Source organism: Mobula hypostoma, chromosome 4 (assembly GCF_963921235.1).
Source record: "Mobula hypostoma chromosome 4, sMobHyp1.1, whole genome shotgun sequence".
NCBI classification, from domain to species: domain Eukaryota; kingdom Metazoa; phylum Chordata; class Chondrichthyes; order Myliobatiformes; family Myliobatidae; genus Mobula; species Mobula hypostoma.
This window is the reverse complement of record NC_086100.1, coordinates 88,728,212-88,751,131: the sequence shown is the minus strand read 5'-3', so window position 1 is coordinate 88,751,131 and position 22,920 is coordinate 88,728,212. Positions and strand designations below refer to the sequence as shown.

General features: G+C 44.2%; 1 protein-coding gene across 1 annotated transcript in view; it reads left to right on the top strand.

Annotated features, from left to right (window-relative positions):
• ankmy1 (ankyrin repeat and MYND domain containing 1) overlaps positions 1-22,920 on the top strand; it is a 187,425-nt gene that overhangs the window by 40,298 nt on the left and 124,207 nt on the right. Inside the window, exons 4-6 of the mRNA XM_063044988.1 lie at positions 2,954-3,170; positions 20,458-20,622; positions 21,347-21,792. Coding sequence (XP_062901058.1) covers positions 2,954-3,170; positions 20,458-20,622; positions 21,347-21,792 — 828 coding nt within the window. The remainder of the gene's footprint in view (positions 1-2,953; positions 3,171-20,457; positions 20,623-21,346; positions 21,793-22,920) is intronic.

The following is a 22,920-nucleotide window of genomic DNA, read 5'->3' as shown; positions in this document are numbered from 1 at the left end:
CTGGGGTTGCTGTGTGGGGGAAGTGACGTTGGAACCAGGACCCAGCTGTGTTAGAGGGAGCAGAGGTCCAGGCGCCCCACCAACTAGATGCCAAATAATCAGAAATTTGGAATGCTGGATAACATGACTGGAGTTTGACTATAATCTTTCTTGCCTCTCTTGACTGAATGATAAAATTGGCCAGGACTTTGGGAAAATGCCACATTATCTCATAAATGTGTTGGTTGGCCAGTATTTTGTATCAAACTACCTACAAGAATGAAGGGGAACCTGCATCAAGCTGTTGACTGTAAAGCATTCCCTTCAACGTTCTGAGGCAGTGTTAGTCTAGACCCTGGTGCAACCCCTGGTTGCAATTTGAAACCAACATTGTCTGACTTAGGGTCAGGGGTGGGACCATTCAACACCATCCATGGCCTGAAGTGAAATGTTCAAGAATTAATCTTTTTTTTGTGGCATGGATGTGATTCTAATTGATGAACAGGGTGAGCATGGAAGGCCGGTGTCTCCAGATATCACCTCTCAGTTACACTCAATCAATTAACTCAGATTCTCAAAATAGCCTGGGAATAGCGAAGGAATAATTTATTGATGGTCCCTCCCTCCCCTATCTCCTGATCACTATCCAATCCCCACCCACTCCACATCTACCTCAGAAGATGCACATTAATAATTGGTGAGGTTGTGTTTGGACTTTAGTACTTGTGTGGATGGATGAAAATTACAAATCGAGTAAGTTTTCAGACACAGGAGAGTGATGGTGCTGCAATATGGAGTTTTAGCGAGGTATTCAGTGAGCTGAGCAGCATCTGTGGAGGGAAAGGAATCGTTGATAGTTCAGGTCAACACCATGCCTCAAGACTAATAGTGGAAATAGAAAGTAGCCACTAGGAAGAAGAGGGGTGAGATGGGGCCAGTAAGTGATAGGTGGACTGGAGGGGTGAAGAACAATGGGCAGAAGTGGCAATGTGTAGGCTGGGGTGGTGGGAGTGGTGTTGGGTGATGGGTGGAAGCAAACGAGGAGGAGGCAGGTGGAGTTGGGCTGGTGGTGCGGGGAGTACAGGCGAAGGTCTAGTCAGAGGCTGGAGGGTGTTAAAGGCTACAAGTGTTGGCATCTGAGTAAGGAAAGAAATAATTAAGTTAACTACCAGTACGCCACTGGTGTTTAGGGCACCAGTGAAGGTCCTTCATCTCTGGCAGTGTTCAGGGCTTCTTTCATCGTGTCAGTAGCTTCATCTCGGATTTCACTACTGTCAGTCACCTAGTCCTAGGTGCAGACTTCGGAATATTTTCTCATTCAGCTAGAGAAGGATTCTTCATTGTTGTTTCTGTAACAATTTTGTTTTACCAGTCAGGATTATTAGCCTTGAGCTGAACCTGGAGGACTCGGGGCCACTCTTAGTCTGGCCTCTAGCCTTTGACCTGTTTAGCATGGGTGACCCTACCGAGAGCCAAAGCATAAAACCCTGACTCCAGCCAGCATAGCACGTAAGCATCCAAACCCAACGATACGGTTGCGGGTCCTCTTGGAGGGAAAGAGGTAATGATAATTATTAAAAGGTGGAAGAGGAGCAGAAAGAATTAGATGGGGGTGGGATTCAGTGGCTGAAGTGTGTGGGTGGTATGTGCATGGAGCTGAGGAGGAGTGGTGAGAGTAGGTTTTTATGGTGGGGAAGGAGGCTGGAAGAAAGAGGTGTGAGAATGGGAACAAGAGTACTGGAGTTGGATTGGAAGGGGGAAGAGAGAGAGGGAGAGGGGAGGTGGGGGGGAGGGGAGCACATGAAGTAGGGGTTACCTGAATAAGTTTCAGAGAGGGTACAAGTGGTGGGCAGGTGGTTCTTTTCCTCTAAGTTTATCTGTTGTTTTTGAGCATGAGTGCAAAGATTACCACCCAGACTGAGTTACCCAGTGCACTTTGGTTGCTCTGATCGAAGTTTCATTTTCTGCACACGGAGCAACTACAGAAAAGTCATGGGTTCTCAAGAAAAGTTTTTGCTGTTTGTTTTATTCCATTCTTTATATTAAAAAAGACATTGAATTGAAAGCACAATCCTAGAATTCTGAAATAGAATCAGAAAGTGGTGACATGGGAGTGCAGGTGCTGGAATCTGGAGCAAAATCAAATAAAATTAACTGCTGGAAGAACTCGGTGGGTCAGGCAGCATCTGTGAGAGGGAAAGGAATTGTCGATGTTCCTGGCCAGTCATAATGAAGTCTCAACCTGAAACATCGACAATTCCTCCCCTCCCACTGATACTGCTTGACCTCTGGCAATGCTATGTTGGCGCCAGAATGTGTGGTGACACTTGCGGGCTCACCTAGCACACCCTCGGGTGCATTCGTTGTTAATGCAAACAATGCAAACACTGTATGTTTTGATGTACACGTGAGAAATACACTTGAATCTTGAGCAAGCTAAGTTCTGCCAGTAGTTTGTGTTCTGCTCCAGAACATATCCTTGTTCAGTGCAACAGGGACCACTTTCCTTTTAGAAATAGTGTTTTGCTCTCCTGATCGCACTATCTTGCCAATGTAATTTATAGAGTGCTCTCTGCTTCTGTTGTTGAATACTTCTTGGGAATAGAGTTCTAGTGAGGCATGGTAGTGTAGTAGTTAGCATAATGCTATTACAGCACCAGTGCCAGGATTTAATTCTTCTTCCCATTATCTGTAATGACTTCTTACGTTCTCCTTGTGACCATGTGGGTTTCCTCCAGTTGCTCCGGTCTCCTCCCACATTTCAAAGTTAGAAGGCTAATTGATCACATGGGTGTAATTGGGCAGCGTTGGCCATTGGGCCGGAATGACCTGTCACCGTGCTGTATCTCTCAGTAAATAAAGACTCAGTTATGTGGTACTGCTTGAGATGGATGTCATCGAGTATGTCAACATGTCCATTCAAAGTTGGTCACCCTGTGCCCAGGGCATGACGACAGATGTGGTTTCTCCTTAGGCATGCACAGACTAAACTTCCATGGGATGTGGCGGCTGTGATCAATGGAGACCGCGAAGGCTTTGGACCCAAAGGGCCGCTTGAGTGCAGCTCTGAGCAGCTGATCATTGCGGCCGGAGAGGGTGACCATGACGCAGTGCATGAGATCCTGAAAAACAACTTAGTCAGTGCGGATGTGGCTGAGCATCAAGGGCACACAGCCCTCATTGGAGCCTCGGTGAGTAACTTGCCCGTCTCAGTAATAACATGAAAGATTCCTGCAGTAAAACTCCAATAATTCAACACATTGGGACTGTGCTGAATTATTGGGTTTTCTGAATTGTACATGCTCTAGTATTACTCTAGCTCATTTTCACATCACTTTTATTGTAGTAAATTTTTCAGTGAACCGAATAAATGTAGTGGTAGCACAGGAAGCAAGGCCCTGCTCAGGTGACGGGAGCAAGAGAACTGGGGCCCCAGTGACAGGTGGCAATTGTGGTCTTGGTGGTTAGGTTGAAGGGCTTGACTCTGTACGACAAATATATACAGGCCAGTCAGTCTGTTGGCAATGGTGATCTTGTTACTTGGAAAAAGATGAGAGTACAAATCATTGTTGAAAAAACAGATTAATCCACACAGAGTACAAATGTGTTTCAGGAAGTTCATCTGACTAGTTTTATTTTTTGAGAACTTAATTGTCAGGGTGATGAGAGTTGCACATTTAAAGTGCTTCACATTGATCAGAAACATAAAAGCCAATGAGATCCAAAGGTTAGTTCATTTCCAAGAAGCAAAGAGCAATAATCACCAGGTACTGAATGTTTGCACAGCTGCTGGAAGTGGGATTGCACAAGGCTCAGAGCTGTATACATTCTCCTCTCAATGCTTTAGAATCAGGTGTGGAAGCATTGATTAATATGTTTTCAGATGATACAAAAATCGTCCTTGCAGTTGATGGTGAGGAAGGAAACTCCAGGCTTGAGGAAGACATGATGGGGCTAGTCCATTGGACAGAGAAATGGAAAATAAAGTTCAACTCAGAGATGTGAGATGCAGTGCATTTGGAAAGGGGAAACAAGGGAATGCAGAGTGCACAGTTGGCACTGAAAAACATAGAGGAACTGAGGGAGCTTGCGTTAAATGTGCACATTATCCCTGACAGCAGGTGATCTAAGGTGAGGCAGAAACAATTTAAAAGGGACCTTAAGGGGCAACCTCTTCACACAGAGGATAGGGAGGGTACATGGAACGAACTGCTAGTGGAAGTGGTTGAGGTAGCTACAGTTATAACATTTAAAAGGCATTTTGGGCAGGTACATGGATGGGAAAGGTTTAAAGGGATATGGGCCACATGTTGGCCCATGGAACTAGCTTAGGTGGACTTATTGGTTGGAATGGATGAGTTGGGTGAAAGAGCTTTATGATCCTAAGGTATGCCAGTCTATAGAATGGAAGAATTAAAACATTACAGTTGAATGGTCTAACATGCTAATTAAATCATACCTAGAAGATGGCATACATCTTTGATAACACATCAAGGGAAGAAATTAATAACGTCAGCAAGAGTGTTGAGAAAATTTGTGGTGATGTTACTGGGACCAGTGGAGGAATTATTTGTGGGGTATGTTACCCAAATCCATCTTTGTGGAAAGTGCAAATAGGTTATCTGTTGCAGAGTCTACTAAACTGGTAACACTTGGATTAAATATGAAATGTAACCAGACCTGTACTGGAGTCTCCAAGTGTCTGTTACAGGAACACAAAAAATCAGGAGCAGGAAGACTAGGCCTTCAGGCTTCTCAAGCCTGACCATTCACTGTGATCACAACTGCTCGTGCTGGCCTCCACTCCGCTTCTTAGTTCTCCATAACCCTTAATTTCTCAATGTTTGGGAACTTACCTAATGATGTGGCCTCTACCACCCTCTTGGGCGGAGAGTTTCAGAGATTCACTGCCTCGGAGAGAAGAAATTTCTACTAACTTCAATTTTCAATGACTGACCCCCTATTTTACAGTTTGGCTAGCCCACCAGTCAGGCCAATGACTACCTGAGCTTTTCAAGATGCCTGCTAGTACAGGGCTCTGAATTCATCCACAATGGTGAAGAAACCAATGTCACACCCACTGTGCCCTCATGGATTTTATGATAGCCAAATGCACATCTTAACTATAAGTTCTGTGAGACCTGATCGCATTTGATTAAAAACCCCAGATGATTAGAAATTTAGTGGGATATTTTAATAGTCCACCTTGGTTTCTCAAGTACAATCTATGTTTCTTTTTTTTGGCGTGTGCGTCTGCACCATGCATGTGCGATGTTGGCAGGAGGATGCCTTTACAAGGAGCGGAGCGAGAGAGAGAGAGACTGTGTGGCTCGCCACTCCTCACACAGACATTTTGCAGTACTTTTCCCTTTATTTTACGAGGTCGAGTTGCGATCTCGACACTCAACCCGGCACGGATGGAAAGCGTACTCAGGAGCAGACCCCAGTGGGTTCGACCCTGGGAACCTCCGTTGCAGAGTCTGGCGCTGATGTCATTGCACCACCAGCCAGCCCAAGTTCAATCTATGTTTCATAGAACATAGAACACAGAATAGTACAGCACAGTACAGGCCCTTCGGCCCACAATGTTGTGCTGACCCTCAAACCCTGCCTCCCATATAACCCTCCACCTTAAATTCCTCCATTTACCTGTCTAGTAGTCTCTTAAACCTCACTAGTGTATCTGCCTCCACCACTGACTCAGGCAGTGCATTCCACGCACCAACCACTCTCTGAGTAAAAAACCTTCCTCTAATATCCTCCTTGAACTTCCCACCCCTTACCTTAAAGCCATGTCCTCTTGTATTGAGCAGTGGTGCCCTGGGTAAGAGGTGCTGGCTATCCACTCTATCTATTCCTCTGATTATCTTGTACACCTCTATCATGTCTCCTCTCATCCTCCTTCTCTCCAAAGAGTAAAGCCCTAGCTCCCTTAATCTCTGATCATAATGCATACTTTCTAAACCAGGCAGCATCCTGGTATATCTCCTCTGTACCCTTTCCAATGCTTCCACATCCTTCCTATAGTGAGGTGACCAGAAATGGACACAGTACTCCAAGTGTGGCCTAACCAGAGTTTTATAGAGCTGCATCATTACATCGTGACTCTTAAACTCTATCCCTCAACTTATGAAAGCTAGCACCCCATAAGCTTTCTAACTACCCTGTCCACTTGTGAGGCAACTTTCAGGGATCTGTGGACATGTACCCCGAGATCCCTCTGCTCCTCCACACTACCAAGTATCCTGCCATTTACTTTGTACTCTGCCTTGGAGTTCATCCTTCCAAAGTGTACCACCTCACACTTTTCCGGGTTGAACTCCATCTGCCACTTCTCAGCCCACTTCTGCGTCCTATCAATGTCTCTCTGCAATCTTTGACAATCCTCTACACTATCCACAACACCACCAACCTTTGTGTCATCTGCAAACTTGCTAACCCACACTTCTACCCCCACATCCAGGTCGTTAATAAAAATCACGAAAAGTAGAGGTCCCAGGACAGATCCTTGTGGGACACCACTAGTCACAATCCTCCAATCTGAATGTACTCCCTCCACCACCTCCCTCTGCCTTCTGCAGGCAAGCCAATTCTGAATCCACCTGGCCAAACTTCCCTGGATCCCATGCCTTCTAACTTTCTGAATAAGCCTACCGTGTGGAACCTTGTCAAATGCCTTACTAAAATCCATATAGATCACATCCACTGCACTACACTCATCTATATGCCTGGTCACCTCCTCAAAGAACTCTTATCAGGCTTGTTAGACACGATCTGCCCTGCACAAAGCCATGCTGACTGTCCCTGATCAGACCATGATTCTCTAAATGCCTGTAGATCCTATCTCTAAGAATCTTTTCCAACAGCTTTCCCACCACAGACGTAAGGCTCACTGGTCTATAATTACACGGACTATCCCTACTACCTTTTCTGAACAAGGGGACAACATTCGCCTCCCTCCAATCCTCTGGTACCATTCCCGTGGACAACGAGGACATAAAGATCCTAGCCGGAGGCTCAGCAATCTCTTCTCTAGCCTCGTGGAGCAGCCTGGGGAATATTCCGTCAGGCCCCGGGGACTTATCTGTCCTAATGTATTTTAACAACTCCAACACCTCCTCTCCCTTAATATCAATATGCTCCAGAACATCAACCTCACTCATATTGTCCTCACCATCATCAAGTTCCCTCTCATTGATGAATACCGAAGAGAAGTATTCATTGAGGACCACGCTCACTTCCACAGCCTCCAGGCACATCTTCCCACCCTTATCTCTAATTGGTCCTACCTTCACTCTTGTCATCCTTTTTTTTCTTCACATAATTGAAGAATGCCTTGGGGTTTTCCTTTACCTTACTCACCAAGGCTTTCTCATGCCCCCTTCTTGCTCTTCTCAGCCCCTTCTTAAGCTCTTTTCTTGCTTCCCTATATTCCTCAATAGACCCATCTGATCCTTGCTTCCTAAACCTCATGTATGCTGCCTTCTTCCACCTGACTAGATTTTCCACCTCACTTGTCACCCATGATTCCTTCACCCTACCATTCTTTATCTTCCTCACCGGGACAAATTTATCCCCAACATCCCGCAAGAGATCTCTAAATATCGACCACATATCCATAGTACATTTCCCTGCAAAAACATCATCCCAATTCACACCAACAAGTTCTAGCCTTATAGCCTCATAATTTGCCTTTCCCCAATTTAAAATTTTCCTGTCCTCTCTGATTCCATCCTTTTCCATGATAATGCTAAAGGCCAGGGAGCGGTGGTCACTGTCCCCCAGATGCTCACTCACTGAGAGATCTGTGACCTGACCTAGTTCATTACCTAGTACTAGATCTAGTATGGCATTCCCCCGGTCGGCCTGTCCACATACTGTGACAGGAATCTGTCCTGGACACACTTAACAAACTCTGCCCCATCTAAACCCTTGGAACTAATCAGGTGCCAATCAATATTAAGGAAGTTAAAGTCGCCCATGATAACAACCCTGTTATTTTTGCACCTTTCCAACATCTGCCTCCCAATCTGCTCCTCTGTATCTCTGCTGCTACCAGGGGGCCTATAGAATACCCCCAATAGAGTAACTGCTCCCTTCCTCTTCCTGACTTCTACCCATATTGACTCAAAAGAGGATCCTGCTACATTACCCACCCTTTCTGTAGCTGTAATAATATCCCTGACCAGTAATGCCACCCCTCCTCCCCTTTTTCCGCCCTCTCTATCCCTTGTAAAGCACTGAAATCCAGGAATATTGAGAATCCATTCCTGCCCTGGTGCCAGCCAAGTTTCTGTAATAGAACATAGAACATAGAATAGTACAGCACAGTACAGGCCCTTCGGCCCACAAGGTTGTGCCGACCCTCAAACCCTGCCTCCCATATAAGCCCCCATCTTAGATTCCTCCATATACCTGTCTAGTAGTCTCTTAAACTTCACTAGTGTATCTGCCTCCACCACTGACTCAGGCAGTGCATTCCACGCACCAACCACTCTGAGTAAAAAACCTTCCTCTAATATCCCCCTTGAACTTCCCACCTCTTAACTTAAAGCCATGTCCTCTTGTATTGAGCAGTGGTGCCCTGGGGAAGAGGCGCTGGCTATCCACTCTATCTATTCCTCTTATTATCTTGTACACCTCTATCATGTCTCTTCTCATCCTTCTTCTCTCCAAAGAGTAAAGCCCTAGCTCCCTTAATCTCTGATCATAATGCATACTTTCTAAACCAGGCAGCATACTGGTAAATCTCCTCTGTACCCTTTCCAATGCTTCCACATCCTTCCTATAATGGCCACTACATCATAATTCCATGTATGTATCCAAGCTCTCAGTTCATCACCTTTGTTCCTGATGCTTCTTGCATTGAGGTACACACATTTCAACTCTTCTACCTTACTGTCTTTACACTGTTTATTCTGCTTCTCTTTCCTCAAAGCCTCTCTATATGTTAGATCTGGCTTTACTCCATGCACTTCTTTCACTGCTCTATCGCTCTGGGTCCCATCCCCCTTGCAAATTAGTTTAAACCCTCCCGAACCATGCTAGCAAACCTACCTGCAAGGATATTGCTCCCTCTCGAGTTCAGGTGCAACCCATCCAATCTGTACAGGTCCCATCCTCCCCAGAAGAGATCCCAATGATCTAAAAATCTAAAACCCTGCTTCCTGCACCAACTCCTCAGTCACGCATTCAACTGCCATCTCCTCCAATTCTTACCATCACTGTCACATAGCACTGGCAGCAATCCTGAGAATGCCACCCTTGAGGTCCTGTTCTTCAGCCTTCTGCCAAGTTCCCGAAAGTCACACTTCAGGACCTCATTCCTCTTCCTGCTCATGCCATTGGTCCCAACATGTATCACGACTTCTGGTTGCTTTCCCTCTCGTACCAGGATGTCGTGCACCCGGTCAGAGACATCCCAGACCCTGGCACCCGGGAGGCAACAAACCATGCGGGTGTCCTTCTCACGGCCACAAAATCTCCTGTCTGCTCCCCTGACTATAGAGTCTCCAATGACGACAGCTCTCCTCTTCTCCGTCCCACCCTTTTGCACCACAGGGTCAGATTCAGTGCAGGAGGCCTTGCCACTGTGGCTCACACCTGGTTGGTCATCCCTGCCAACAGTATCCAGGATGGTAAACTTATCATTCAGGGGAATGGCTACAGGGGTGCTCTGCACTACCTGTCTGCTCACCTTCGCTTTCCCCCCTCTGACTGTCACCCAACGACCTGCTTCTGACAGCCTAGGTGTGACTACCTCCCTGTAGCTCTCATCTATGACTGCCTCATTCTCCCTTATGAGTCGAAGGTCATCCAGCTGCTGCTCCAGATTCCTTACACGGTCTTCCAGATCGCCCAGCCGTATCAGATTCACCTCAATCTGATGCCAACTGGTCCTGTTAGCTTATAGCAGTCCGTGATCCAAACCTGGTTACCAGCCGTCTGTTTGACGATACCTGTGAGTGTCTGTGTATTCTTGTATTTCAGCTCAGCACAGTTGTAAGTTCAAACTTGTACTATCTGTGATGTTTTGATGCTGTAATACACAGTGAATTGCAGGACCCTGGGGAGTGGTGGTGAATGAAGGGACTTGGGATTGTGTGTATCGTTCCCTGGACATGGGAGCATTGGGACACAGAATGGCAAGGAAGGCACTTGCCTTCATCAGTGAAGGCACTGAGTCCAAAAGTTAGAACATCATGAACAAAAGTTGGTTCAGGCTGCACTTCGAGATTTGTGGTCATCACATTACAGGAGAAAGAAGAGTGTAGAAATAATCCACAAAACTATCTCCATTAGAGGGCTGAGTAGTCAGGAGAGGTTGTATAGGCTAGGTCTGTTTTCCCTGGAGCGGAGGAGAAAGCTGAGAGCTGGCATGATGGATGCATATAAAATTATGAATATAAATGCTTTCTAGAGCATAGAAATCTACAGCATATTTCAGGCTCTTCAGCCCACAATGTTGTGCCGACCATGTAACCTCCTCTAGAAACTACCTAGAATTACCCTACCGCATAGCCCTCTATTTTTCTAAGCTCCATGTACCTATCAAAGAGTCTCTTAAAAGACCCAATTCTATCCACCTTCACCATTGTTGCCAGCAGTGCATTCCACGCACCCACCACTCTCTGTGTGAAAAACTTAGCTCTGACATCCCCTCTCTACTTATTTCTAAGCACCTTAAAACTATGTCCTGTTGTGTTAGCCATTTTAGCCCTGGGATAAAACCTCTGACTATCCACATGATCAATGCCTCTCATCATCTTATACACCTCTCATCCTCCATCACTCCAAGGAGAAAAGGCCAGGTTCTCTCAACCTATTCTCAAAAGGCACACTCTCAAATCATGCAACATCCTTGTAAGTCTCCTCTGCACTCTCTCTATAGTATCCACATCCTTCCTGTAGTGAGGTGACCAGATCTGAATGCAGTACTCCAAGTGGGGTCTAACTAAAGTCTTGTGTAGCTTTAACATTACCATCTGACAGGGGTATTTTTTCTGTTCCTGTATGTTTTTAACCTCCTGCTGGTGCAGTTATATATAGATCTGATATTTGTGAGAGGCTGTACTTTGGTTTATACCTGAACTGCGATTAAGTGATGGTTGTTCTTAGATTTTGCTTTTGACGCTGTAGGAGTGGATTCCTCATCTCCCATTGCTTTGTAACTGACTTGCTGATAACCACAGTCCTGTCTTTCTACATGTTAAACATAGGAGAAGTACTGTTGGAGAAGCAGAGGGAATAGTATCCCGTAGTAGCAATGAACCCTGATATTTCACCAGGAACATAAAATACTAGGGACAGGAGTAGGCCATTCAGCCTCTCAGTCATGCTCCACTAAAAGATTGTAGCTTATCTGCCCTAGCTCTCATCTCCCCTTCTGTGCCAATTTCCCCATACTGCTCTCTCCCCTGATCTTTCAAAAATTTATCTCTTTTAAATACCTTGTATGAAATAGCTTCCACAGCCTCTGGAGTACAGAGATTCACTAACTTCTGCAAAAATTTGCTACCCACCTTAGTTTTAAATGACTGGTCCCTAATCTTGTATTTTGTCCTTTCCTTTAAGACTCTTGCACAGATGCAACATCTCGACATCTACCCTGTCCTCTCCCTCAAGATCCTGCATATTTCATGTACCCTGTCAAAGAATTGTTTCTTAACTCAGCTGAATCCATAACCCAATGGTCATGGGATAGTTTCTGGCCATTCCCTCCTTGTCTGTCTCCCTTCTACACCTTAATTATCAGCTTTATCCCACAGTTTTGCTCAGGCAGGATCTCACTGCACTGAACTAGATTTACTACAGGGGCACAATTGAGCGCGTCCTGACTGGCTGCACCGCTGCCTGCTATGGGAACTGTACCTCCCTTAATCACAGGACTCAGCAGAGAGTGGTGTGGACAGCACATCTGTAGATCTGAACTTCCCATTATTCATTTACAAAGACAGGTGTGTAAAAAGGGCCCAAAGGATCATTGAGGACACAAGTCACCCCAACCACAAACTGTTCCAGCTGCTACCATCTGGGAAATGGTACCTCAGCATAAAAGACAGGACCAACAAGCTCCGGGACAACTTCTTCCACCAGGCCATCAGACTGATTAACTCACACTGATACAATTCTTTTTCTATGTTATATTGACTGTCCTGTTCTACATACTATTTATTACATATTACTATAAATTGCATATTTAGATGGAGACGTAACGTAAAGATTTTTACTCCATGTGTATGGAGGATGAAAGTAATAAAGTCAATTCAATTCAATTCCTAATGCTCTCTTCCTTTTTTTGTAATTTATGTTCTATCGAATTTTATCATCAAACAAACATTTCCATCAGATGTATTTCAGATACTGTACATATATATCATATAATCATATTTGTCACAAATCTCACATAATATTTATCTGAGGCATACACTAATAGAAAGGAGAGGAAAGAATAATCAAAAGAAGAAAACTATGTACAGAGTAGGGAGTGATTTGTTTTTACAACATACTGATTGACAGACATCCCACCCTGCAAAAACTCATTAGAGGAAGGTGGCACCATCAATTTGCGGGTGTCTTCCGGCAGAGATGGGATGCCTGCAATAGAGTAGCTCCTTAGCAGCCAGCCAGCTAGTTTAAGTAATGTTGGCTATGCTAATGAATGAATGACACCTGTTAAACTCACCTCAACATGTCTTTCACAGTCTTAACCCACCATGGGCAATGGAAAAGTCACTGTTGCAAAAAGCGCAGCGAGCAACACTGTCATTATTTTGACCCCTATTAGGCAGGGGTACACTTTAGGGTAGTCTGGGGTGACGTACGTTTTCTATTTTCTTTTTGTGGGACACTCTCCCATGGCGCACTCTCGCTTGCTCACGCGCTCTCTCTCTCTCTCTCTCGCTTTCTGTCTTGCTCGCTCTCTCTCGTGGTCGCTCTCGTGCTTTCTCTCTCTCGCTTGCGCTCTCTCCCTCTCTCGTTCGCTTGCACGCCCTCTGTGTCTCTTTCGCTCTCGCTTGCTTTCTCTCTCGCTCGCGCGCTCTCACTTGCTTGCTCTCGTGCTCTCTCTCTCTCGCTCCCTCTCTCTGTCTCTCTCTCTCTCTCTCTCTCTCTCTCCCCCTCCCTCTCTCTTGCTTACTTGCTCTCGCTCTCTCTCGTGGTCACTCTCACGCTTTCTCTTTTGCTTTCTCTCTCGCGCTTTCTCGCTCGCTCTCAAAAAAATTGATTTCCGTGACATCGTATATAATTTGCAGGCATCAGGGAGCCACTATTAATATGCGAGAGACTCCCGGAATTTCCGCGAGAGGTGGGATGTCTGCATTGACTTATGAGAATAAAATCAGGCGTATGAGGTGTTATGTAGTTAAACCACTTTTTCCAGTATGAATAAAATTGTTCCAACTTATGATTAACAGATGCTGTTATCTTCTCCATTTTGTAAATGTCCATTGTAATTTCCATCCATACATTTAAAGTTGGGCTCTCCTGTGATAACAATTTCCTGGTAAGGTTCTTTTTACCAGCCACCAGCAGTACATTCATTAAATATTTGTCTCTTTTCAACCATGCTTGAGGTATATACCCAAAATATATGGTCTTACTTTCTAGGGGTATTTCACATTTAAAGATGTCTCATTGTGTATCTCACTCCAATAGTCTTTGCTAACGGGGCATACCCAGAAATCATGATAATGGTTAGCATTTTGATTTCCACAATTCCCCCAGTAAGTAGGGGGGTTACTATCATAATGGGATTTCTGAGAGGGTGCAATAAAATATGTTATCTAGTTTTTCCACCCGAACTCCCTCCATTTCTGTGAACTGGTACACTTCCATTGATACCTCCATATTATTGTCCAGTCTTCCTCAGATATTATTATCCCTCCTTCCTTCTCCCATTTTGTTTTAATGTATGAAGTCGAATGTGTTTTAAGATTTGACAAACCCTTATAAACGCTTGAAATTATTCTACTACCATTGTCTGTATTATATGCTTTTCTAAATAGCTCTATCAGACATGTACTTGCCTAGGTTACTTTTTAACTGTCCTATTAACATACTGTTGCATCTGTAAATACCGGTAAAAGTCCTGTTTTACTAGTAAGTGTTTCTCTTTGAGCATTTCAAAACGGAACAGTGTTCCTTCTTTCATTATATTGCAAATAGCTGTTATTCCTTTAGCTTTAGTCCTGACAAAGAGTCTCGGCCCGAAACGTCGACTGTACCTCTTCCTAGAGATGCTGCCTGACCTGCTGCGTTCCACCAGCAACTTTGATGTGTGTTGCTATTTCTTTAGCTGTCCAGTCCTCAAATCTAGCATCCAGTTTATTCGACGTAAAATCTGAGTCATATGCACACCATTTATGAATTGCAATGTCTCTCTCTAGTTTATATTCTTTTATAATAGTTTTCCATATTTTAAGAGTCCATTTCACCCATGGGTTGTCAGTATTATTTATGTAACTTTGTAGGTTGTTATCAGCCAAAATTGCCTGTATGGGGATGGAAAGTAATCTCTCCTTAATGTTTTTCCATTGAGTGCCATATGATGGGTTGCATCAGCATGTCATGGCTCTCAAAATAATAATCTCTAAGAGAAGGTAGGCCCAATCCCCCCTTTCCTCATGTTCTCTTCAAATTGTTGAATCTGATGTAAATGCATTCAGTTCAAACACTGGAATTTTGGTGCCTTCAGTATGACTACAGTTAGGGCAGCATGGTAACGTGGTTAGCAAAACACTTTATCGTACAGCTGACCTGGGTTCATTTCCCGCTGCTGGCTTGTACATTCTTTTACGTGACCGCGTGGGCTTTCTCAGGGTGCTCCTGTTTCCTCTCACAGTCCAAAGACGTACCGGTTGGTAGGTTATTCAATTATTGCAAATAGTCCTGTGATTGTGCTATGGTTAAGTTGGGAGTTACTGCGCGGCATGTCTCAAAGGGACAGAAGGGCCTATTCCACACTGAATCTGAATGGATAGATAAATAACATTGATATTTTCAGCCTTGGAAGTCACATAGAAAATGAACTTTAAAGTGGCAGAATCATAAGTGATATATACTTCAAGGGAAAATGAGGGAAAAATACGATATGAATGCTTTTAAAAGTTATTACAGGAAAAGTTACAACTGGGAAGTAGGTCCAAAGAGTTAGAAGGCTTTCAGAATGCCATAAGATAAGTTAAACCCAACCAGGAAAAATGCTTCCAGTTCAGGGCATGAACTCCAGGAGTAATGCTGTAAGTGGCTGCAGAAGAGGTTCATTAGATTGAAACCATAGTGGGAGTATTCCAGTTGTGGAGAGATTGTACAATGTGGGTTTCTGTGGTTTACATAGAGGAAAATGTGTCTAGAACACAGAACATAAAAGAATACTGCACAGGAACAGGTCATTCATCCCACAATGTTGTGCCAAACCAGCTAAAAACCAAATCAAAAACATCCGAACACTAATCCCTCCACCATGTCCATACCCCTCCATCTTCCTTACAACCAAATGTCTCTTAAAGCCTCTAGTGTATTTGCCTCTCCCAGTATATCAGGCAGTGCATTCCAGGCATCCACGATTTTGAGTAGAAAAACTTAGCCATCATATCCCATTTGAACCTACCCCCCCCCCAATGCATGCCCTCTCATATTAGACATTTCAATCCTGAGAAACAGATACTCTCTATCCACTCCATCTATGCCTCTCATAATCCTCTATCATAAACCTCTATCAGATCTCCTCTCAGCTCCGATGCTCCAGAGAAAACAAGCCAAGTTTATCCAGCCTCTCATGCCTTCTCAACTGTGCAGCGTCCTGGTAAACCTCTTCTGTACCCTCTCTAAAGCCTCAACATCTTTCCTATCGTAAACACGAGGAATTCTGCAGATGCTGGAAATTCAAGCAACACGCATCAATGTTGCTGGTGAACGCAGCAGGCCAGGCAGCATCTCTAGGAAGAGGTACAGTCGACGTTTCGGGCTAAGACCCTTCGTCAGGACTATAGTTTCCTATAGTGGGGCGACCAGAAATGTATACAATACTTCAGATGTGGCCTAACCAAAGTTTTATAAAGTTACAATATAACCTCCTGGCTTTTGAACTCAATGCCTCGACTAATATGCAAGCATTCCATAATCCTCCTTAACTGCCTTATCCACCTGTGTAGCCACTTTCAAGGAGATGTGTGTGAACTTGGATCTCAGGATCTCTCTGCTCAGCAACACTGTTAAGGACTTTGCACTTAACAGTGTACTGTATCTTTGTATCTACCCTACTGAAGTGCAACACCTCACATTTATCTGGGTTAAACTCCATCTGCCATTTCTCAACGCATATCTCCAACTGATCTATATCATGCTGTATTCTTTGCCAATCTTCTACATTATCTACAATTCCACCAGTCTTGGTATCAACCACAAATTTACTAACCCACTGGTCTACATATTCATCCAGGTCATTTATATACATCACAAACAGCAGAGGACCTAACACAGATCCCTGCAGAACTCTGCTAATTACAGACCTCCAGCTCGAATAAGGTTCTTCAACCACTACCCTCGGTCTTCTAAGCACAAGTCGGTTCTGAATCCAAACAGCCCATTCGCTGTGAATCCCATGCTTCTTTATCTTCTGGATTAGCCTCCCATGAGGGACTTGGTCAGACACTTCACAACATCCATGTAGACAACATCCTCTGCCCTACCCTCACCAATCTGTCTTTTCACCTGTCACAAACCTCAATCAAATTGGTAAGACACGACCTGCCCCGCGCAAAGCCATGCTGACTCTCCCTAATTAGGCCATGGGTTTCCAAATGCTCATAGATCCTATCCCTGAGAATTTTCTCCAGCAATTTCCCTACAACTGGCGTGAGACTCGCCAGTCTATAGTTCCCAGGATTTTCCGTTGTTGTCTTGTTAAATAGAGGTATGGCATCAGCTATTCGCCAGTCCTCTGGCTAGAGAGGACACAAAGACATAAGTCAAGTACCCAGCAATCTTGTCTCTTGCCTTCCTCAATAACCAGGGGCAGATGCCCAAGACTTCCTCCTCCTTGACCTCTAAAAGGCCTTACATTTTTCGCCACTCAACACTAATCTCCTGGTTCTCCACATCTTTTTCCTTGGTAAATACTGAAGCAAAATACTCATTAAGTACTTCACTCACATTTTCTGCATCCAAAAAATGTTTTCCACTTTATCATTGAGTGGCCCCACCCTCTCCCTCATTATCCTCTTACTCTTGATGTATGTATAGAATGCCTTGGGATTCACCTTAATCCTACTTGCCAAGGACTTCTCATGGCCCCTCCTGGCTTTCCTAATTCCCTTTCTTTAGTTCATTTCTGTTTTTTTTATTCTCCTCATGTGCTTCATTTGATCCAAACTTCAGAAGTTTTACAAACTTTTCCTTTTTCTTGTTGACTAAATTCATCACCTCTCTGGACATCCAAGGTTCTCTTATCTTCCCATCCCTGTTCTTCTTCTAACAGGAAAGTACCTTTCCTGTACTCATATTTAATCACCCTCCACATGTCTGATGTGGACTTGCCCAAAAAAGGTGATTCGGAATTAACGCCACTTAGTTCCTGCCTAATGCCCTTGTAATTTTCCCCACTCCAATTTAAAACTCTCCCACAAGGACCATACCTATCCTTACCTATGGCTATCCTGAAAGTTAGGTAGTTGTGGTCGCTGTTCCCTAACTGTTTACCCACTGAAAGGTCAGTTACTTGGCCAGGGTCTTTACCCAACACCGGGTCTAGTACAGCCCCTCCTCTCGGAGGACCATCCACATATTGATTTAATAACCCCACCTGGATACCCTTAACAAATTCAGCCCCATCTAAACCCCTTGCACTGAGGGTCCCAGTTTATATTAGGGGAGTTGAAATCCTCCATGACAATAACCTTATTACTTTTTACACATTTCCTTAATCTGATTACATACAGTATCTGTTCTTCAATGATACAGTGGCTATTGGGGGTCTGTAATACAATCCCATCAGCATGATTGCACCCTTCCTGTTCCTGAGTCTACCCAAATGGACTCAGCATCTCAAGGCAAGTCACTTTTTATTGTCATTTCGACCATAACTGCTGGTACAGTACACAGTAAAAACGAGACAACGCTTTTCAGGACCATGGTGCTACATGAAGCAATACAAAAACTACACTGAGCTACGTAAAACAACACAAAACTACACGAGACTACAGACCTACCCAGGACTGCATAAAGTGCACAAAACAGTGCAGGCACTACAATAAATATTAAACAAGACAATAGGCACAGTAGAGGGCAGTAGGTTGGTGTCAGTCCAGGCTCTGGGTATTCAGGAGTCTGATGGCTTGGGGGAAGAAACTGTTACACAGTCTGGTCATGAGAGCCCGAATGCTTCGGTGCCTTTTGCCAGATGGCAGGAGGGAGAAGAGTTTGTATGAGGGGTGCTTGGGGTCTTTCATAACGCTGTTTGCTTTATGGATGCAGTGTGTGGTGTAAATGTCTGTAATGGCGGGAAGAGAGACCCAAACACTCCATTATGTCTCCTCTGAGTACAACTGTGACATTGTCCCTGATTAGTAGTGCAACACCCCCCACTTTTACCCATCCCCTCTGTCTTTTCTAAAACTTTGAAAACCTTCACCCATTTCTTCCCCTCTCTCAACCAAGTTTCAGTAATGGCTGCAACATCATAGTTCCATGTACTGATCCATGCTCTTAAGTTCATCACCCTTACCGATAATACTCCTAGCACTAAAATATGCACACTTCAAACTATCTGACCCATCATACCTGTAACTTCAATTTTGCTTTTCAATACCTTCCCTGACATCTGCCTCGTGGTCCTCTCCTTCTCTTACTAACCTGGAGTTCCAGTTCACAGCCCCCTGCAAAACTACTTTAAACTCTCCGGAGCAGCATCAGCAAATATCCTGGCCAGGATATTGGTTCCCCTCCAGTTCAGGTGCAGCCCATCTTTTTTGTATAGGTCACTCCTTCCCCAGAAAAAGTTCCAGTGATCCAAGAACTTGAAACCCTGTCCCCTGCACCATCTCCTCAACCACTTATTCATCTGCGCAATCACCCATTCTTACCTGCACTGGGAGTAATCCTTAGCATCCGGGAGGCAACACATCATCCTGCTGAATCTTTTACAGCCACTGAATCTCTTTTCTGTTCCCCTAACTATCGAATCCCCTATCACTACTGCACTGCCTGATTTTATCCTACCCTGCTGAGTCTCAGAGCTGGCCAGAGTGCCACCAGCCTGGCTGCTGCTGCTGTGATCCGATGGGTCATCCCCCCAGCAGTATCCAAAGGGCTATACTTGTTGCTGAGGGTAATGGCCATAAGGGGACCATTTACTGACTTCTTAATCCCCTTACCTCTCCTGGTGGTCACCCATCTACTGTCCAAAGCCTGTACTCTGGGTGTGACCACCTCTTCAAAAGTCTTGTCCATAATATATTCAGCCTCCCTAGTGATCCTGAGTATATCCAACTCCCAGACCCGGTCAGTCAGGCACTGAAGTTGGGTGCACTTCCCGCAGATATAGTCAGGGATCCGGAATTCCCACATCCTGACTACTCCATACCAAAAACAAAAAGGCTTGCCTCTTGACTGCGCCGCCATCTGTTCACACCAACGCATGTTAAGCCAAAGTCTTCACGCTCTATCACTGGCCCACTCCGACAATGACTGCTCTGCTTGAGTCTACCCTCCTTCTATTTGCAGCCGTTGTCAGGCCTCTGATGCTGACACTTCCCGTGCCTGCACAGTCCAAAAAGACCACTCTTGCCCGATTCTGCTGCTTTTGTCCTCTCTCCGTAGGGCTCGAACTCCGACGCACATCTCTCACTCCTCGGGTCAAAAACGTTGTTTAGCTGAGAACACACTTGGAAGTAATTAGAAAAACAATCAGACATGATGAAAGGAATGATTTTTATTTACATAGACTACTTATGTCAGATTAAGCCTTGAATTTATAATGTTCTATGGAGCCAGGGAGTGAGATTAACTGGATAGGTCTACCAAAGGCTATCACGGCTAGATATTCTTATTTTACGTGTTTAATCCCATGATTCCTTATTGGTCCTTTGGAAAGTCAAATCAAGGTAGCTCTTTCATCATGAATGGTAGGGCCCTGGGGAGTGTAATAGAACAAAGGGATATTTGGAATTCAGGTACCTAGTTCTCTTGAGACTACGTTGCAGTTGAGATTGTTCTGGCTACAATTTCTTTCCTCGGAATGCAGAAGATTGACAAATGATCTTATAGAAGAGGGGCGCGGATAGGGTGAATTTCTCTCTTTTTCCAGGGGCTGAGGAATCTTAGGGCATAGGTTTAAGGTAAGGGGGCAAGGTTTAAGAGGAACTTAAAGGGTAACATTTTTTTACACATAGAAGGTGGGTGTATATGGAATGAGCTGCCAGAGAAAGTGGTTCAGGTGGTACAGTAACAACTTCTAAAATACTTGAATATGTTTTTCAGATCGCTTGTTGCAGTGATATCATCAACCTGCTACTGGACAGTGGAGCAAATGTGAACAAGTTAAATGATGAAGGTGTTTCTGCACTGAACGGCAGCCAGGCACTTTACTATCCAGTCGGCTGCTTTAAATGGAGGGGAGTCACCGCAAATGTAGACATTAAGAAGGTTAGTTTCACTTGACTAGTGGTTTCACTTGTAGTCCGTTGAAGGGGCACTCAACTCAAGCCAAAGCTCCATTTTCAAAAGTCTCAGAATAGTAGGGAACTTGGGGCCTCAACTAGCCTTTCCATCTTGATGTTGGGCTGTGAATTCAATGAGATGACATCTACTGTATACGTTTTTTGTCATGCAAAGTTTGAAACTGAAAAGGGCAAACTGTAACCCAGCCAAATTGAACCCATTCTTCCTAAATCAAAATATTTCTTGTGTTTTTTTTTTCTTTCTAGACTTTGCTATATTGCTGAGCTTTAAGTAAATGTTCTGGTAACTCCTCACAGACTCAGTGATCTATGTTCAACCCTCAGTTGCTGTCTGTGTGGAGCTAACATGTTCTCCCTGTGATCTTTCGGATTTCCCCAGCTGCTTCATTTTCTTCCCATGTCCCAAAGATGTGCAAAGTTATACTCGGGACATTTTGCAGTGGTCAAGGTAGGTCAGTTAGTCACTGTACATTGCCCCCATATAAGGGTGAATGTTAGAATATGGGAGGGGGATATTGATGGTTGTTGTTGATGAGACTGGAAAGAGCAAGAATGGAATCAGTGTGGGATTGGTGTTGATCAATGTTTAATAGTAGTTGTGGATTCTGTGGGCCAAATAATTTGTTTCCATGCTGTATGACTCCAGGACTCATCTTGATAAATTAATTTGAATTCCTCTCTCTCTGCAGTTTAAACACACTGCCGCTAGGAGTTCAAGCAGAAAGAATTTCCAGAAAGAAAGTACTGGTGATCTGACAGAGGAGGTGAAGAGGGCCAAAAAGCTCTCGATCTATGACAACAAAATCAGGTTGGGCAGCATAATCCTCCGGAAAACTCCAGTCACAAGCAGTGGTAAAAACGAGGAGTCAGGAGAGGAGGAAAGTGTGACGTCTGAGATGGATGTTAGCTCTGAAAGGCTGCGGTCACCGTCGGCAGGGTCTCCCTCTTCCGGTGACTCTGACTCCGAGATAAGTAACCGCAACTATCTGGTCTCGGTTGGTGACCAACAGTTGCGTCATGCAGCTTATGCGTTGAGCAGGAACATTAAGTTCAGAGAGTTGACTAAGAAGACATCTCAAAGATCTGATGGTACAGAAGTTGAAAATGTACGGAGAATTGCAGAGGTCAAATGGGAGTAAGTACAATAATAATTGTTTTACAGGGCAATAAGAGCCGCAGACCTAAACACAAGCCAGAGGATATAATAAAGTTAACCTCCTTAGCATTATTCAGGAAATTGTAAGTACTTGATGTACTTTACTCCAGTTATCTGTACTCATCATCTTCTGCAGAAGATACTGATTCTCAGTCCCAGTTGCCTTTCTAAAAATCATCTGGATTTCGGATAAAAATTTCCTTATTCTTTCAACCACGAACTTAGAAGTGCATCACCTCTACATGATGTCATCATTACCGAGAACAGCTACCCTCACTCTTTGTTCTGTAACAGTAAAATTCCAATAGTCCTCTATCGACTATTCACAAATCCTGATGGTCAGCACATGGCACATCTGTGTATGTGTCCTGTGCTCCCATTCAGCTCAATAGGCCTCTAGTTTCCTGTGCTCCCTTTAACATAAGCAGAGCCTCCCCCAGTTCTTACACTCTCATTCAGCTGACCGGGGTCTGTTTCCTGTGTTCCCTTTATAGTAAATTTTCCAGTAAAACCCTTAAGATTAATGTAAGATATTATCTATTGTTATGTAAGACTCATAATCTGACATCTGTGGAATTTTGATGTTGGTCCATTGGATGTTACTCCTGTGAATACAGAAACACATCTATATTTTAGGAGCAACACACAATTTGCTGGAGGAGCTCAGTGAGTCAGGCAGAGTCTGTGGAGGAAAATGGACAATTGATGCTTCAGATCCAAAACCATCAAATACTTCTCATACATTAACTCTTTAATTCCCAGAATCATTCTTGTGAACCTATCCAGGGCCATCTCCACTGTCAGCACATCCTATCTTTGCTCACAATACTCCAAGTGTGGTCTGACCAAGGCCTTATAAAGCCTCAGCATTACATCTTTGCTCTTATATTCTAATTCTCGCAAAATGAATGCTAATATTGCATTTGCCTTTCTTACTACAGACTCAACCTGTAAGTTAACCTTTAGGGAATCCTGCATGAGGACTCCTAAGTTCCTTTGTACCTCTGATCTTTGAATTGTCTCTCAGTTTAGAAAGTAGTCTATGCCTTTATTCCTTCGACTGAAATGCATGGCCATACCCTTCCTACACTGTATTCCATCTGCCAC